The sequence below is a fragment of the Bison bison genome, unplaced genomic scaffold (genome assembly GCF_000754665.1).
Source record: "Bison bison bison isolate TAMUID 2011002044 unplaced genomic scaffold, Bison_UMD1.0 scf7180017864157, whole genome shotgun sequence".
Taxonomy (NCBI): Eukaryota; Metazoa; Chordata; class Mammalia; order Artiodactyla; family Bovidae; genus Bison; species Bison bison.
This window is the reverse complement of record NW_011494729.1, coordinates 489608-509350: the sequence shown is the minus strand read 5'-3', so window position 1 is coordinate 509350 and position 19743 is coordinate 489608. Positions and strand designations below refer to the sequence as shown.

At 41.0% G+C, this 19743-nt stretch overlaps 1 protein-coding gene across 1 annotated transcript in view; it reads right to left on the bottom strand.

The window, feature by feature from the left end:
- DISC1 (disrupted in schizophrenia 1) overlaps positions 1-19743 on the bottom strand; it is a 424314-nt gene that overhangs the window by 202846 nt on the left and 201725 nt on the right. Inside the window, 1 exon segment of the mRNA XM_010841148.1 lies at positions 12412-12600. Within this exon segment, the coding sequence (XP_010839450.1) occupies positions 12412-12600 (189 nt within the window).

Genomic DNA, 19743 nt, shown 5'->3' with positions numbered 1-19743 from the left:
AGGAGATCAGCCCTGGGATTTCTTTGGAAGGAATGATGCTAAAGCTGAAACTCCAGTACTTTGGCCACCTCATGCGAAGAGTTGACTCATTGGAAAAGACTCTGATGCTGGGAGGGATTGGGGGCAAGAGGGGAAGGGGACGACAGAGGATGAGATGGCTGGATGGCATCACTGACTTGATGGACACAAGTGTGAGTGAGCTCCGGGAGTTGGTGATGGACAGGGAGGCCTGGCGTGCTGCGATTCATGGGGTTGCAAAGAGTCAGACACAACTGAGCAACTGATCTGATCTGAACTATGGAGCATGTGAGCTATGAGTATACATGGTTTATACATTCTTGATGTCAAGTCAGTAGACCTTTAAGCAGCCCTTGATGGTTTCTGCCATGTCATAAATATTAAATTGCAGTGCATTGGCTTAGAACTGTCTATCCCTACAGGATCCAATTGTCTATCCGTAGGGGCTTCCCTGGTAGCTCAGAGGTTAAACCATCTGCCTGGAATGCAGGAGACCTGGGTTCAATGCCTGGGTTGGGAAGATTCCCTGGAGAAGGAAATGGCAACCCACTCCAGTACTCTTGCCTGGAGAATCCCATGGAGGGAGGAATCTGGTAGGTTACAGTCCACGGGGTCTCAAAGAGTCGGACACAACTGAGAGACTTCACAACATCACGACATGACAGAATCCAAAGTTGGCTTAAAACTCAACATTCAGAAAACTAAGATCATGGCATCAGGTCCCATCACTTCATGGCAAATAGATGGGAAAACAATGAAAACAGTGACAGACTTTATTTTCTTGGGCTCCAAAATCACTGCAGATGGTGACTGCAGCCATGAAATTAAAAGACTCTTGCTCCTTGGAAGAAAACCTATGACCAACCTAGACAGCATACTAAAAGCAGAGATACTACTTTACCAACAAAGATCTGTCTAGTCAAAGCTATGGTTTTTCCAGTAGTCATGTACGGATGTGAGAGCTGAACTCTAAAGAAAGCTGAGCACCAAAGAATTGATGCTTTTGAACTGTGGTGTTGGAGAAGACTCTTGAGAGTCCTTTGAACTACAAAGACATCAAACCAGTCAATTCTAAAGGAAATCAGTCCTGAATATTCATTGGAAGGACTGATGCTGAAGCTGAAACTCCAATACTTTGGCCACCTGATGGGAAGAACTGACTCATTTGAAAAGACCCTGATGATGGGAAAGATTGAAGACAAGAGGAGAAGGGGATGACAGAGGATGAGATGGTTGGATGGTATCACCGATTTGATGGACATGAGTTTGAGCAAGCTCCGGGAGTTGGTGATGCACAGGGAAGCCTCGAGAGCCGCAGTCCATGGGGTCACAAAGAGTCGTTCACGGCTGAGTGACTGAACTGAACAGGACCCAACCCTCCTCAATTCCATAAAAGTCTGAAAGTAAAGTAAATGAGGCGGAATGGCCATCACCCAAAGTCTGGTGGGCCCAGGGCAGCAAAATTTGGTGCAACAATGCAGTGAGGACAGTAAACACTTATCATGAAACCCTCTCTTCTTTACAAGAGCTAAGAGAACCTGAAAAGCCAAATTAGCTACAAATGATGACTTCTCAAAAAGAATTATCTCTCTTGGGTTACAGAACATATGGCAGCTTCAAAGAAGAAGAACAAAGAGAAAAGAGCAGGAGGTCATAACTCACGACAAAGTCAAAGAGGAAAACAAGACATTTCTTATTAGATTAAGCACTAAAAATACTATGACAGTATAAAATACATCATAGTTAGCATGAATAAAATTTAATTCTGCAAAACTTCACAAAATTGGACTCAGAAAAAAAAACCAGTCTTAATCTCCCAAAGCCTTGAATTATAGAATATTGTACATGTTGCTTAAAGTTCGAAAGCTCACTCAAAAGAAACTCACAACAATGGCCATCAAATTTTTCAAGTTAATTCCTTATAATTTATTGGATGGCATATCAGTAAATTCTTACAGGCAAATAGGGGTTTGAAAGAAAAGTGAATGTGTTAGTCGCTCAGTCATATCTGACTCTTTGGGACCCCCGTGGACTGTAGCCCACCAGGCTCCTCTGTCCATGGGATTTCCCAGGCAAGAATACTGGAGTGGGTTGCCATTCCCTTCTCGAAGGGATATTCCCAGCCTACAGATTGAACCTGGGTCTTCTGCATTGCAGGCAGATTCTTTACCATCTGAGCCACCCTTTTGCAGCTTAATTCCTCATAATCAATTGGATGGCATGTTAGTAAATTCTTAAAGGCAAACAGGGGGTTTCTCCCGCAAAAACTCTGACTGGGATATCAATATACTTTCAATGCCTGATCTTACAGGACTACAAAGGAAAACACTGACATTCAAGCATTTTTGAACAGGAAGCAGAACTAGCCATAGTTCTTTGAAAATAAAATATCCAAAAGTGGTTTGAAGTTACCACATTTGTATCCAACTAAATTGCTATAATTCAACTTTTTTCTCATTTGTGGTAGTATGGTAAGTCCCTATTAGTTATCCTCCAAAAATAATTTGGGTTTTAATACAAAATATGTGAATATTACATGGCTGATAAACCTAGAGAACCTTCTGTCAAGTTCCATGATGAACTGAGTGTAGGAAAATTGCAGACAGTAGATCGTCATTTGGGGCCTGAAATACAGAATGTGTACTTAGAAATTTCAAAAATAAAAACAATCTCTCTTTTCAGGACACTCAACATCATCAAGAGATGTTGTTAGTGGACTTTTGTTCCATAATCTCGACTCTTGAGTGCAGTATGGAGGTGGCTGGCAATAAGAGTAGTAAGCCGGTGGTAAGGGAGGGTGGAAAGACCTCATGTTAGGAATCAGGTTCATAAAGAATATAAATCTACATAAAAGGTGAAATCACAATATAAAGGGATTCAAATCCTAGCCCTGACCCCTCCCATCCATGTGACTTCAGACAAGACTCCCATCCTTCCTGAGTCTTAGCATCTTCATCTGTGAAACAGATGGTGCTGGGCCAGCTGCACAAGTGTCCAGAGGATCAGACAACCAAATGCACGTGCAGCCTTAGCCCAAAAGAAGAAAAACTAACATTTGTTACTGAAGAGAAAGTGACAACATACAGGGAATCATTCCTTCCTTTCAAAGAACATATCACATCCATTAAAGCTATAGCTACTCTGTGCACACAGCAAGGGATCTAATAAATACATGCTAAATACACACAATAAAGATCACAGGAAGGAGAAACCCCAAAAGAATTCATTTTTAAACCTATAAGGTTCTACATTAAGGATAATATGTAGAGAATTAAATTCCAATAATTTCAATTAAGTTCTAATAATCACGACAATAATATTCTATTTTCAGATCATAACATAATGCTGAAGTTGTTCAGGTAACTGAGGGTGCTACCACTCCCACTCAGTTCAGTTCAGTCACTCAGTCATGTCTGACTCTTTGTGACCCCACGGACTGCAGGACGCCAGGCCTCCCTGTCCATCACCAACTCCTGGAGTTTACTCAAAACTCATGTCCACTGAGTTGGTGATGCCATCCAACCACCTCATCCCCTGTCATCCCCTTCTCCTCCCACCTTCAATCTTTCCCAGCATCACGGTCTTCAATCTTTTCGCATCAGGTGGCCAAAGTATTGGAGCTTCAGCTTCAGCATCAGTCCTTCCAACAAATATTCAGGACTGATTTCCTTTAGGATGGACTGGTTGGATCTCCTTGCATCCAAGGGACTCTCAAGAGTCTTCTCCAACACCACATTTCAAAAGCATCCATTCTTCAGTGCTCAGCTTTCTTTATAGTCCAACTCTCACATCCATACATGACTACTGGAAACTCCCACCCAAGAACATTTAAAAACAGGTGTGGGAAGAAGCAATATACAAAAGACAGTACTGAAGGATGAGAAGCATTCTGCAAGTCAGGGTACAGCCCCACACAATGAATAACGCCTCCCCCAACCCTGGCCAAGGGGCTCTCCGCCAGGAACTGTGGCATCCCGCTTACCACCACTTTTAGCTTAATTTTCAGGAGGGTGTGTATGCGTGTGCATGTGTGTGCACACACCAAGGTCATCAAAAGCCCTGAGTCCAAGTGAAATGTAGACAGAGACTAACATAGGCACTGGTTGATAAGAATGTTCCAGAAAGAAAGCAGAACACTTGTCAAGTACTTTTAAGATTCACATGGAGCCACTTATAACATAGAACCAATTTCCTGCTCCAAACAAATCGGCATGTCGAAAAACTGCCTGTGGCAATTGGGTATGAAATACTGTTAAAATTGTCACTCTATTCCACGTAGGGGCTCTGTTGAGGGAATATTGTTAGGGGTGTATAAAAAATAAATGGAGGGGCTTTCCTGGTGATCCAGTGGTTAAGAATCTGCCTTGCAATGCAAGGGATACTGGTTTGGTTCCTGGTCCAGGAAGATCCCACATGTCACAGAGCAACTAAGCCCATTTGCCACAACTGCTTAGCCTACTTCAGTGCTGCAATGACTGAAGCCCCAGCACTCTAGAGCACTTGCTCCTCAACAAGCCACCACTGTGAGAAGCCGGGGTACCGCAACCAGAGAACAGACCCCTGCACTGCAACTAGAGAAAGCCTGCACACACAGCAACAAAACCCACCACAGCCAAAAATAAACAAATGAATCTTTGGGGAAAAAGCAAATGGAGAGACATGTAGAAAAGGGAATAGCCTCAGTAAGGATTTCTAAAACTAACTGCATGGATAAAAATAGAAAAAAGAAATCAGAAGTGGACATTAGGTCCAGACAAATACTGTTTGATTCCAGTTACATGAGACACATAGAATAGTCAAATTCATAGAATCAGAAAGTACATTGGTAGATGCCAGGGGCCAAAGGGTGGGGAATGGGTATGGGGAGTTAGTGCTTAATGGGAGGACAGGGAGTTTCAGTTTAGGAAGGTAAGAAATTCAAGAGATGGACGATGATGAGAAGCTGCACAACAATGTAAATAAACGTAGTGCCACTGAATGGTACAGTTAAATATGGTTGAAATAGTATATTTTATATATGTGACTTTTACCACAATTTAAAAAAATACTTGAAAGCCAATTTTTCTTTAAAAAAAAAAAAAGGAACAAAATTGGAAGGAATCCTGGGAATTCAAGATCAGAATGGACTAGAGTAACCAGTGATTTCACCTCTTGCAGGAATTGTATGATTCATTCTGGAACACAAAGTCTTTACTAGGGGCTTCCCTGATAGCTCAGCTGGTAAAGAATCCGCCTGCAATGAAGGAGACCCCGGTTCGATTCCTGGGTTGGGGAAATCCCCTGGAGAAAGGACAGGCTACCCATTCCAGTATTCTTGGGCTTCCCTGGTGGCTCAGATGGTAAAGAATCTGCCTGCAATGAAGGAGACCCCGGTTTGATTCCTGGGTTGGGGAAATCCCCTGGAGAAGGGATAGGCTACCCACTCCAGTATTCCTGGGCTTCCCTGGTGGCTCAGATGGTAAAGAATCCACCTGCAATGCAGGAGACCTGAGTTTGATCCCTGAGTTGGGAAGATCCTCTGCAGAAGGGAAAAGCTACCCACTCCAGTATTCTGGCCTGGAGAATTTCATGGACTGCATAGTCCATGGGGTCACAAACAGTCAGACACAACGAAGCAACTTTCACTTTCACTTTATTTTCAAATGATACTAGAGATTATCATATTAAGTGAAGTAATCCAGACAGAGAAAGACAAATCCCATGTAATATCACTTAGTGTGAAATCTAAAACAGGATATGAACTTACCTGTAAAACAGAAACAGAATCATGGACTTAGAGAACAGATGTGTGGTTGACAAGTGGGAGGGGGTTGGGAGAGGGATGGAGGGGAGGTTAGGGTTAGCAGAGGTAAGGTTCTATGTACAGAATGGATAAATGACAGGTCCTACTGTATAATAAACCATAATGGAAAGATATAAAAAAGAATACATATATGCATAATTGGATCACTTGCTATATAGCAAAAATTAACACAACATCGTAAATCAACTATACTTAAATAAAAGAGTTTAAATGACGGAGGGGTGGATGGAAATGAAACGTAGACATCTGGCTTTGCCGTGACTTACATCAAGCACCTGGGAAGCAGAAAGAATTCATTCATCCAACCTCACACTGTGACGCCACACGTGCCAGATGAGACACAGATGATAAAGAAGCAACAGAACTGAACGGAGGCCACCCACCAACTAACACAGGCTTTTTGCACTGTTGTGGAGATGCCTCCCAAAGGAATTATCATGATTATTTAATAAAAGAGGAAGGAAATTAATCACGAATTTCAAGCTTGGAATTTCACAGCAAGAGAGTCTGAAGGGAAATAACCATACTCACAGTGATGCAGGAATAAACTGGAAAGAAGAAAACTATGGAGAGAAACTAAAAATTGAAAATGTAAATTTAATTGGGATTCTGATAATTTAATAAGATGATTAGAGATGTGAAAGCTCAGCTCACAAGACACCTGAGAAAAGAAATTTTCAAATTTTAAAGGTTTTCTCCAAAATGTTCGTATTATACATATATTTGATCTAAACAATAAAGATTTCCAGTTAGAGAGGCAGATATTAATAAAATACTTGCCATATAACAATCTAAGTTCCTTCACCTAGAACCTGCAACACTCATCTGGTTCCCAGATAAATAGCTGAGGTCGCTCAGTCATGTCTGACTCTCTGCTACCTCATGGACTGTAGCCCACTAGGCTCCTCTGTTCATGGAGTTTTCCAGGCAACCGTATTGGAGGGGGTTGCCATTTCCTTCTCTAGGGGGTCTTTCCTGACCCAGGGATCGAATTGGCATCTGTTGCGTCTCCTGCGCTGGAAAGTGGGTTCTTTACCACCTGGCCCACCGAGAAATCCCCTTGGTTCATCTACACAAGGGGTCTCTAACACCCCTTTAGGTTCTAGGGGTTTAGAACCAGTGATGTCACATCACTGGAAGATTCTATATTTAAACTCAATTAGCCTGAGGCCTCCCTAATTGACTTCCATCTAATTATACGTTAACAGAGTTTCTTAACATTTGGAGGAACTTAAAATTTGAAGGAAATTTTGACTCCCCCAAAAATCTGCTGAATAACTGGATCTTTTTGTGGAAAAAAATGTACAAACTCACAGATCTGAAGTCTGTGTAGTTTCACAGTCTTCCCATGAGCTACTGCTTTCATCTGCTATTTTTTTTTTTTTTTGTCAGAAATGGTTGGTAACGGCCATGCATGCTTTTTCATTTGCTGTAAATCTATTCATGAAGACTTTCCATTACACTCTCAAAAAAAAATCATCTTTAAGAATTTAACACCACTCCATGTTCCTGAAAACGTCATGCTTTAAGCTACTTTTGAGGAGGACAGATGATGCTTTATCGGTCTTTTTTGCTCTGGCTTCTAGGAAGTTCTTGATCACATCATATTCTCAACCAAAATAATTAACACTCATCACTTACATTTTCTTCTATCTCAACTCTTCCATTATATTTGTTAATTTTGTTGTGTCTATCTTTGATGTATATTTATATAAATTCCAGTTTTCCATTTCTTCCCCAACCACCCCCCCCAAAAGACAGACTTTATTCCCCATTCTAATTTTTCTTGAAAATTTCACCTAAATATAGATAATAAATGTGGAATAGGAGTGACTGCCTATATACGCAAAACCTGCTAAATCACATGATCTCTAAACCAAAAGTTTTTTCTTAAAGTGATTTACAAAAGATGTTTCACCAGTGGACTAAAGAGTTAAAAAAACTAAAAAAAAAAAAAAAAGAGTTAAAAAACTAGTATCTCACTGAATGGCATCAAACTTCCTTTTATTACCTATTAGGAGGTAGTCCAAGAAGAAGGGTAGGATTATGTGAATGTGGCCTTTCTAGCCTAAAGGAAAAAGTAGATATTAGACCCAAATCATAATTGAAAAGTTGAGCCACTTCCACTTCACCACCTTTAAAAACTGCCCCTTATCTGACTTCCACTTCCTCCAGACTCACTGAAAGGCAAACAGATGAGACTTTAGGCTGGACACAGCCAGCCATCACTCCCAGAAAAAAAAACCCATTTGACACCCGCACTGAGAATTCTTTGATGCATTTCACAGATCCTACGTGGATTCCTGACAGCTCACTGGGACACAGACGCTGCCGGATTTTTGAGCTACATCTGCAGTATCTTTTCTACTCGGGCAGCTGGCATAAAGTGGGAAAATTCATTAACATGCTAATGATGTCCTATTTAAAATTCTGGCCCTGATTATTCTGTGATTAAATCTCTCCCCTTGACGTCTGCTTCCTTTATATCCAAGTTACAGTATGAAATCAACAATATTAATAAAGGACAATACAGATTACCAACTTATACACAAGAGAGGGAACACCATTCTGTAAATCCCAGGGTTGTCTTTTTTTCTGAAAAACATGTAGCAAACTTAAAAGTGTTACTTATTCTTTTTCATACCACTCTCCCTTAGGAAAAAAAAACACTGAAATCCATAATAATTAAAGGTCTATAGTTAATTTCCACAAGTATTCAGAGGTTTAAAGATAGATTTAATCTATTTACTGCCCCTACAACTGCTCAGACTTCAAATGCATTCTCCTGAAGTCCTAAGAACCACTGATGGGGTATAAGCACCCAGGGTATTCCTCCCCTCTTTAAACAGACTCTGTGTCACTGAGTCAAAAGTCAATAGATTCATGATGATTTCTGCCTCCCCTGCCCCCAAGTACTTTGGCATATTTCAGTCCTTCTCATCACATTGTTCTGTCTGCTGCCGCCCCAATCTGTATAGCCAACTCGGACAACTCAAGCATCTTCCATAAAAAACTAGCAAACTTTATCACTGCCTTAATTAGACTGGAAGATGAATTTTAAACATTTGAAAGAAAAAAAGATCCAAGGTCTGGTACTGATGAACCAATTTGCAGGGAAGGAACAGAGACGCAGATGTAGTGAATGGCCTTGTGGACATAGTGGGGGAGGGAGATAGTGGGATGAATGGAGAAAGTAGCATCAGCATATATACACACTGTCCTGTGTAAAAGAGACAGCTGGTGAAAAGATGCTGTATGACACAGGGAGCCCAGCCTGGCACTCTGTGATGACCTAGAGGGGTGGGATGGGGGAGGGGACGGAGGCTCAAAAGGGAGGGGATACATGTATAATTATGGTTGATTGTTATATGGCAGAAACCAACATACTTGTAAAAAAAATTTTTTTAATAAAAAAGAAATAAAATAGGAAATAACATCTAGAAAAAAATTTAAATAAATATCTGTTTTTAAGAACACTACACATTGCTCATTTTTTTAATAGTCTTATTTTAGGATGTTTTATCTAAGATTAACAAGAGTCAGCTCATGGTAATACCTGAAGCAGCACATTATTTAGTTCAGTCGCTCAGTTGCGTCCAGCTCTTTGCGACCTCACGGACTACAGTACATCAGGCTGCCCTGTCCATCACCAACTCCCGGAGATTGCTCAAACTCATGTCCATTTAGTCGGGGATGCCATCCAACCACTCAGTAATGTGCAGAAGCACCTTACTTCTTTGTATTTGTTCTACATTTAAACTTGAGCACAGAGCTCACTCCAGATTTTTAACTCTCAGACCCAACAAATAACAGAATATGGACGTTGGTCTAGTTTAATATCATATCAACGGATAAAAGCTTCACTTTACTAAGAATTTGTTTCTTTGTCTCTCACACTCTCACCACCCCAAGATGATTAGTTTGGTTCACCTAATGCCAAGTCACCTCAGCTTGCCTAAAAATTAGCTTTAGCCTATAAAGCACAAGGAAGGGATACCCAGGTGGCTCAGTGGTAAAGAATCCACCTGCCAAAGCAGGAGCTGCAGAAGATGCAGGTTCTATCCCTAGGTCAGGAAGATTCCCTGGAGGAGGAAATGACAACCCACTGCAGTATTCTTGCCTGGAAAATCCCATGGACAGAGGAGCCTGGTGGCTACAGTCCACAGGGTCTCAAAGAGCCGAATACAACCGAGTGCATGCGCACACACACACACAAAGCACAGGGAAAGGGTAGTTGACCCAGCAAAATCCAAGTGTGAAACATAAAGAATGCCTTCACAACAGTAATGAGCCATCTGCAATTTAGAATCATCCACGGTAACAATCTCTCATTCCATTTGTTTATGTTTTATTCATCATTTTGAAAATACTTAGTCAAGTGACAATGATGAGATTCAAAAAGTACCGCACGGCTTTTTTTTTTTTCCTAAAAAAAAAGAGATATTAATGGCTTTCAAGAGCTTAACTGTTCAAATGAAAATATTGCTGCATCCTATTATATATAGGATGGATAAAAAGATCCTGCTGTATAGCACAGAGAACTATATTCAGTATCCTGTGACAACCATAATGGAAAGGAATATGAAAAATGTACATATATATATATATATATATATATCTGAGTCACTTTGCTGTAGAGCAGAAATTAACACAACACTGTAAATCAACTATACTTCAATAAAGTTTTTTTAAAAAAATAAAATATTGCTGAACTAAATTTGTCCAAATTTGTTTTCATCTTTTCTCCGCAATATAAATTTCCTATTTTGCGCCAAAAGTCTTATGATGGTAACACATGACATCTCATAGTTTTCCTTGTTTATATTTTTAAAAATTTAAAACAAATTTATAAAAATTTACAGCAAAATTTATTTAACTACAAAATTAGACCTACAATAACATAATAAACTGCAGCATTACATCTTGGAGGAACATGTCATTTCTCAGGACTATAGTTATATACTAAGGCTCAAATGCATAGTCTCTAGTTTACTTATTTGGCAAAAAACAAAGCTCTGACCTGCCAAAGTGAAAAAAAGATAAGGCCAACTTAGAGGTGTCCACGGCTGAGAAGACACAGTAGTGGTTGACAGTCGCACCTGTCGTTCAGTTAACTACGAAGGGACCTCTCTCTACAAAATTTAGTAAGCCTTTAAAACAAAATGTATTAGCAGTGAAATGACACACCTATTTCTTCTAGCTGATTTCATATTTGTTTGGTTTTAAATACTAATCTTCATTTACTTCAGTTTGTGGAGTATTTTCAAGTAAGTGTGTTAAAAGTGTCAGTCACTCAGTCACATCTGACTCTGCAACCCCATGGAGTGTAACCAATGAGCCCCTCTGTCCATGGAATTCTCCAGGCAAAAATTTTGGAGTGGGTAGCCATTCCCTCCTCCACGGGGATCATCCCAACCCAGGGATCAAACTCAGGTCTCCTGCATTGCAGGGGGAATCTTTACTGTGTGAGCCACCAGGGTGGCCTTATTTCAAATCTGGCTACCTAATACCTTCATTCTTGTTTCTTTTCAAACAAGTATACTTTGTGAATACAGTTCTTTATTAGTATAAATGTCATTCATTTTTATTTTTTTTAATTTTATTTTATTTTTAAACTTTACATAATTGTATTAGTTTTGCCAAATATCAAAATGAATCCACCACAGGTATACGTCATTCATTTTTCTAGTAAACATTTATTTAGGAAATATGATTTACTATGTATGAACTTTGCCTTCCAACAACCTCTAGTTCCCAAGGGAAGGGCAAAGGTGTATGCACACACACACAATCTCAGGATCTTAATAATTAATGCAATTAATCTGTATCACTTAACCAGCTTATGAGATGGATAATCTATCATCTCATTTTACTGGTGAAGAAACAGGTTTCAGCATCTATTGTATTTTAAATATAAATTTTCTCCCTATGATTTCATTCTGTATATTAGAAACTGAATCATCAGAAATTCTTTACTACTTTTTTTTTAAGAAACAGGTTTGACTTTATTAATTTGGGCTAAACCGCAATCTTCCGAAATTATCCCTCAGAGTGAAACTTCAAGGTGACCTCATTTACTGTTAACAACCAGACAAGAAAAGACCACAAGAATAGTTTGACTCCTCCAACAAATGGATACTTTGGCCAAGGCAGCATCTTCTGCATCTGCCTCTTCTTTGTGGGCAGCTCTCAGAAAAGCCCACAAAGAAGAGGCACTCAATGGTCTTTCCTTGGTTTTCCCAAAGCCAGCCTGCTTTCATGTACGATTGTGCAAGCCAGGAGGCTGAGCCAAGGAACAAAAGGGAGATAATTGTCAACCAGAAAATTCTCAAGACCTGTGCCAAGGCGGAGATTGCTTCAAGCAATCACAAGGCCATTAGCAAACAGAGTAGAGGAGGAGGAAAGACAGGAAATGAAAAGGCATCAGATTGATAGCAAAACAAACGCTGAAGAAATGGTGCCCTATTTTCTAGGGCTCCTGCCAAAAATATCCTGTGTGGCTCCAGGACAGCCGTCACAGTGAAGGGTACATGTGAACCAGTACAATAAATAGCACACATATTTCATCGGGCAACCATGTGACCACTTACCATAAGCAGCTCTCCCCTGGTCCAGTTCTTGCCTGAGTCTGCTGTAATCTTCTTTCACACTTCCCAGCTTTTGGACGTTCCTGGAACTCAGTACCAACAGCTTGTGAAGAAGTCCCTCCAGCGCTTCCCTCTCCAGTGTTAATGATCTGATCTCCTCTGTGAGCTCCTTGGCTGTACAGAAATGGTTTCCTGCAGCGCATTGTGGGAGAGGAGAGAAAACAAGCATTAGAGCATCCCTACATGCAGAAGACGCAGCCATAGCTAACATGTACTAACAGTGAGAGTCCCGTGGACTGCAAGGAGATCAAACCTGTCAATCCTAAAGGAAATCAACCCTGAATACTCATTGGAAGGACCGATGCTGAAGCTGAAGCTCCAATACTTTGGCCACCTGATGTGAAGAACTGACTCATTGGAAAAGACCCTGATGCTGGCAAAGACTGAGGGCAAGAGGGGAGGGGGCGACAGAGGATGAGATGGTTGGATAGCATCACCAACTCAATGGACATGAGTTTGAGCAAACTCCAGGACACAGTGAAAGACAGGAAAGCCTGGCATGCTGCAGTCCATGGGGCCGCTAAGAGTCAGGCATGACTGAGCAACTGAACAACAATAATCATGTGAGGCAAGGAAACTGAAATTTGCAGCTCTGTGCAACTGCATGAACGGTCTTCTGTGGATGAATCTGGAAGCATGCTGACAGTCCTTTTAAACTAGGAAAACTTCTAGTCACTTTTTCACCTTTTCTCATTGTATTTTGTTTAGAGGTTCCATTGATTCATTCATGTCCTTCTGAAACACAATGACACCAAAATGTCCCAGTGAAACCCAGGGAAGCTACATGGTATCACTCCATTCAAACATCCAAATGTCAAAGAGGTGAAATATTACAGTAGGGTGGAAAGGGAATGGGCTGTGGAGTCAAACTAGACTGAAATTCAAATCATACTCCCCTGGTAACTCAAACTGTATGACCTGGAGCAAAAAAAAAAATAGCATATGGAATTTCAGGGCAAACTTCTTACAGAATATGATTGTGCTAATACCTGCATTAGAGATGACTGCAAAAATAAACTTGAAATTCTATAAAATTCTAAGCAAAATATATGGCACATTGAATTTATCGGGGGTGAAAGAATCCAGGTCAATACATGGAAATTAACTGTATTTCTAAATACCAGCAGCAAACAATTTAAAATACTATGTATATTTTAAAACTCAAAATACTTAGGGATAAATTTAAAGAAACATGAGAAAACTTCTACACAGAAAACCATTTTGAAGCTTCTGAGAGATCTAAGGAAGACTTAAATAATTAGAAAGACATATCATATATACATATATTAAAACTGAATTTTGTTATGATTTTCATTTTCCTCAAATTGATCTATTGATTCAATACAATTTCAATCAAAACCTTATATGAGTCTTTTGTAGAAATTGAAGAACTTATTCTAAAATGCAGAGAAGGCAATGGCACCCCACTCCAGTACTCTTGCCTGGAAAATCCCATGGATGGAGGAGCCTGGAAGGCTGCAGTCCATGGGGTCGCTGAAGTTCGGACACGACTGAGCGACTTCACTCTCACTTTTCATTTTCATGCATTGGAGAAGGAAATAGCAACCCACTCCAGTATTCTTGCCTGGAGAACCCAGGAACGGGGAAGCCTGGTGGGCTGCTGTCTATGGGGTCGCACAGAGTCGGACACGACTGAAGTGACTTAGCAATAGCAATAGCAATTCTAAAATGTACAAGGAAATTCTAAACCAAAACAATCATTAAAAGGTAGAACAGAGTTAGAGGACATCTGCTACTTGATTTCTTATTAACACTGAAGTTACATTAAACGCAGACAGTATGGTACTGGCATAGAGACAGACAAACAGCTCTATGGAACAGAACAGACAGTCTAGAAGTGGACCCACACTCACAGAGTTAAGTGATGTTCAACCGAAGTGTCAAAGCAAGTCAATGAGGAAAAAGGAGTGTTTTCAGTGGATACTGGAACAAGTAGCTACCTACCTGGGGAAAACAGTAACCTTAATACATACCTCAAACCATACACAGAATTTAATTAGAGATGGATCATAAACCTAAATGAAGAAGTGAAACCTGTAAAGCTTCTAGAAGATATAGAAGAATATCTGTCTAACTTTGGAGTCAGCAAAAATTTTAGAAAGGACACAGAAAATATTAATTATAAAAGAAAAAATGGATAAATGGACTTCATCAAAATTAAAAACCTCTACTTCTCCAAAAATGCCATTAAGAAGATGCATAGGCAAGCCACAGACAGGGAGAAAATATTTACAATACATATATCTGATGAAGGACTTGAGTCCTGAAACTCAATAATTAAACCACAAATAACCTGACTGGAAAGTGGACAAATGATGCCACAGACACATTACAAAGATATACACATGGCCAAGAAGCACATGAAAAAGTGTTGCCAGAAAAATGCGCATTAAAGCTGTAGAGATTCCACTGCAAAACCAATCAGGTGGCTCAGATTAACTGGACTGAAACCAGTTAACAAGGACAACCAGCTACTGGAAATGTCCCACATGGTGGAGATTGAAATGTACAACCACTTTGAGAAAGGTTCTGCCAGCTTCGTATTACCTTGCTGCTGCTGCTGCTAAGTCGCTATAGTTGTGTCCGACTCTGTGTCACCCCATAGACAGCAGCCCACCAGGCTCCGCCATCCCTGGGATTCTCCAGGCAAGAACACTGGAGTGGGTTTTCATTTCCTTCTCCAATGCATGAAAGTGAAAAGTGAGAGTGAAGTCGCTCAGTCGTGCCTGCCTCTTAGTGACCCCATGGACTGCAGCCTACCAGGCTCCTCCGTCCATGGGATTTTCCAGGCAAGAGTACTGGAGTGGGGTGCCATTGCCTTCTCCTCTTATAACCTTAACATACACCTATCCTGTGATCCAGCAATTCCGCTGCTAGGAATTTACCCAAGAGCAATGAAACACATAAGCAAAAATTCTGGACTCAGATGTTCACAGTCTCTTTACTCACAGCCCCAAACTGAAGACAACTGAAACATCCATCAATTGGAGAATGCAGAAAAAGTGATACATCTACACACGGGAAGGCCACTCTCCAAGAAAAAAGGCATGAACTCTTCATACATGCAGTGACATGGAAGTAGATCAAAAAAAGACACAAAAGAGTGTACCCTACATGATTCTGATGATATTCAATTCTAGAATGTGCTCAGTCACTCAGTTGTGTCTGACTCTTTGCAACCCCATTAACAGCAGCCAGGCTCCTCTGTCCTCCACTATCTCATGGAGTTTGCTCAAATTAACATTCACTGAGTTTTGATACTATCTAACCATCTCATTCTCTGCCATCCCCTCTCCTCCTGCCCTCAATCTTTCCCAGAATCAGGGTCTTTTCCAATGAGTCAGCTCTTAGCATAAAGTAACCAAAATATTGAAGCTTCAGCTTTAGCCCTTCCAGTGAATACTCGGGTTTGATTTCCTTTAGGATTGACTAGTTTGATTGCCTTGCAGTCCAAGGGAGTCTCAAGACTCTTCTCCAGCACCACAGTTCAAAAGCATCAATTCTTTGGCACTCAGCCTTCTTTATGGTCCACCTATCACATCAAGGACCATTTGAGTCCTAACTGTTGACATAGATTTGTAAGATCAGGAAGGCACCAGCATTTAAAACTTGAAGAATGGTGTAAGCAGCTTGGCAGAAAATCCTATAGAAAATAGTTCACTCTTGGAGGAAAAAAGTTACATCACCAATAGCCTCACTGATGCGGAGGATGATAATGTGTGGAGACACAGGAGTCTTGACTTGAGTCAAACTGTGTATCAGGACACTCAGTCTGAATATGAAACATTTTAGAAAAACCTTAACCAATTCATTGCCCTTATATTTTTCTTTTTAAAGAGTAGTATGTGACTTTTCAAAAGCTTAAGTACATCTAAAAGGGCTATTTCAATAAGTATAAAATAAAAAGTCTAAGCCACAGAAAGCATTGCATCATTGTTTAATTGACAGCAATTTTTCTTTCTTAGTACTATATAAAATAATGGCTCATTTTATGTTCACTAAAATACATGTTGTTATCTCTGTTTTACAGTGGAGAAAAGTGAAATCTAGAGAATTAAATATCTTGCTGAAGGTTCCATGCCAGTAAAATGCAGGCCAAGTTTCCAACTCAAATACAACTCCAGAAGTCTCCGGAATAATAGACTGTGCTATTTATTTCTTCATTCTGATTATTTAATAGGCAGATTTCAATATTATATAAATATGGAAAAGGTTACAAAAATTTTTTCCATGTTAGGGCATTCTGAATACCCAAAAAATATCATTTCTGTTACTGAAATTCAGTTTCCAATTCCATGACTGGATAAATATCTTTTGAGACTATTTATTGTCTATCACTGTGTCAGCATATACAGAAAGGCACAAGGCACAGTCCCTGCTCTCCAGGAAATTATCTTGAATAAAGGGGATAAACTGGGGACTTCCCTGGTGGCCCAGTGGTTGAAGCTTCACCTTCCAATGCAGGTGGTGTGGGTTCAATTCCTGATGGGAAGTTAAGATCCCACATGCCTCATGGCTGAAAAACCAAAACATTAAAAAAAAACCAGAAGAAGCAATATTGTAACAAATCCAATAAAGACTTTAAAAATGGTCCATATCAAAAAAAAGGAGGGGGAGGGGGGATAATATGTATGGTTAAAACATATATATAGGCAAATATTCACTAGACGGGATCTTAGAAGGGAGAAAATTCCAGAAAGGGAGATGGAGGCAGGTTCTCCAGGAAAGAATGTAAGGTTTCCAAAGAAGAAATGGGAACCTGGTTAAGCAAACAGCCTCATCTTTGGCGGGAGGCATATGACTGAGGTGGAGCCTAGAGCAGCCAAGAAGTCGGTGGAAGCCCCAAAAGTCAAGCCAGTGGGTTCGGACCACTTAGGAAAACCAAAGTCCTGATAAGGAGAGCAGGCTGGACTCCACAAGTTTTGAGCTGTAAATGGAAATACAATTAAAACTTTTCTGGATCCATGACTTCTATCTGAAAAATGACCAGTGAGGGCCGCTGCTGGTGAAACCCCCCACGAAGGGCCCCAAAAAAGCCAAAGGACCTGCCCCAGAGGTGTGGCTGCCGATGAACAATGCAGTCCCAGCACATGGGGTACCTTCAAGTTCCCTTCTCAACCTAAAATACCCCAGACCTAACCCTCACCCTCACTCTCATCCTGCTGGGCCATATTCTCAAGTCCACAGAGTTAATAAAATGTGGGGTAAGCACCAACTGGGACCCAGAGACTCCAGGCAGAAGGTGCCAAGTGTGCAACTTCCTCCCGAGAATAGTTCAGAGAGAAGACCTCTCAAAACAAACAGGAAGAGACTACAGAGATGGAGTGAGTGCCAGTACGGAAGGTTTCCTAGAAATACATCACCAGGCCCTCCTGCAACTCATCACCAGCTCTAGAGAACAAGGCCTTAATAAAACATGGGAGCAATCACTAATTAGGAACCTTCCTTGATCTGAAGGGGTATGGCTTGGGAAAATGCAGAGTGACATGGAAGTTTGATATACACAGAAAGAGTGTGAATTCCCAAAGAGACAGTCAATATCAAAACCCATGCCATGAGAAAGCATGACAGTGCCTTCGGTTAATATTTCCTAAGCATTTTGGCTTCAGATCCAAGCCCAGGAGCTGAATCTGGCTTGAGGCAGCCCTCCCTGATTGCTGAAACTGGCCAGAGTTTTTAGATGAAAATTTAAAAAAATAAATGTTGATCCTTGAAAGTCCCATCAGCAACCCAGTGACCCCAGTCTCCATCACCCTGATGGGCCTTCCCTAAAGCCAAGGGGAATCTCTGTGCTGTGTATGACTTAAGCACAGTTCCTTAAGCTGTGTATGACTCTTTGCAATCCCATGGACTGTAGCCCACCAGGCTCCTCTGTCCACGGGATTCTCCAGGCAAGGATACTGGAAAGGGTTGCCATGCTCTCCTCCAAGAGATTTTCCCAGCCCAAGTATCGAACCTGGATCGCCTGCATCTCCTGCACGGCAGGTGGATTCTTTTACCACTGAGCCATGGGGAAAGCCTGGAATCTTAGGGGTGCGTATATGCTTTGGCATCAAGTTGCACACATGCCCACCTGCTCTGCAGCAAGGGAACCGCACATGGGCCTTCAAGTGGTTTTTTTTAAAGCACCTGTCAAAATATTTTATTCTACAAATAACACAACTAAAAACTTCTAGGTGTATGCCAAAGCTGAAACTGATGTCATCCATTCTGTTCTCTCTAACTACATCCTGAGTGTCTCTGAATTCAAATATTTACTCTTCTCTGCTTCATGATATCTGCAAGTCACTTTCTGAGGTCATTACTTAAGTCTCATAGATTACAGAGCTCATGGATAAATTCTCCTTTAGTCTTCCCAAAATTCCAGGAAGGGGCTCTTGTAATAATTGTCTTTGCTTTCTAGTTGAAGAAATGGAGACCCAGAGAGTGACTCTCCCAATGTCACAAAGCTTTGGAATTTGAAGATGTCACATTAGATTACTGAACTTGAACTTGGTTCTTCCAACCTCATGGTAAGTGCTCATTCTACCAAATATAGTTCAGTAAGGGACTTGGTAAACACATGGCCACAACTCATTCATAAAGGGAGGGATCCACAAGAAGGCGGGTTGAATCCTGTGCTCAGAGGGGCCATTTCACTCGGTCAGTGCCCAGGCCTCACAATGACATCCGCCCACGGGAACGTGCACACGCATGGTACTCGCTGGGCCAAATGTGTCTCCATTTGTGATGATTCTCCTAAAACTATCCTCTTCAGTTCAGTTCAGTTCAGTCGCTCAGTTGTGTCTGACTCTTTGTGACCCCATGGACTACAGCATGCCAGGGTTCCCTGTCTTCCCATCCTCTTGTACCGACCCAAATTTGAGCTATACTTGACTAGGGAAAAAGAAATAAAGCCAGTGTTGAACATAAACCCCTAACGAATAGAATCCTGCATCTCTTCTCTGGTATGACACCAGATCTTTTGAGGAATTCCAAGTTCAAGTCCACACCCTCTGCCTTATAGGCACCGCCTTCAGCAATGGTCAAGGCCACAATCAAGCACCAGCCAACTGCACCCATCCCCCTATCTGTGGTAGCTCCTTCAGCTAGAATCTGCTATTTTCTGCTGGCTTTGTTTCTTTCTTCCAGCCACCATGATTTCCTGAGACACTGAAAAGCATCTTCTGTGAGCCAAGTTCCGTGACTGGTTCTGCACATCAAACATTTTGGAAATGGCCACATTGCATAGAGAAGACGCAGGGAACAGAATGA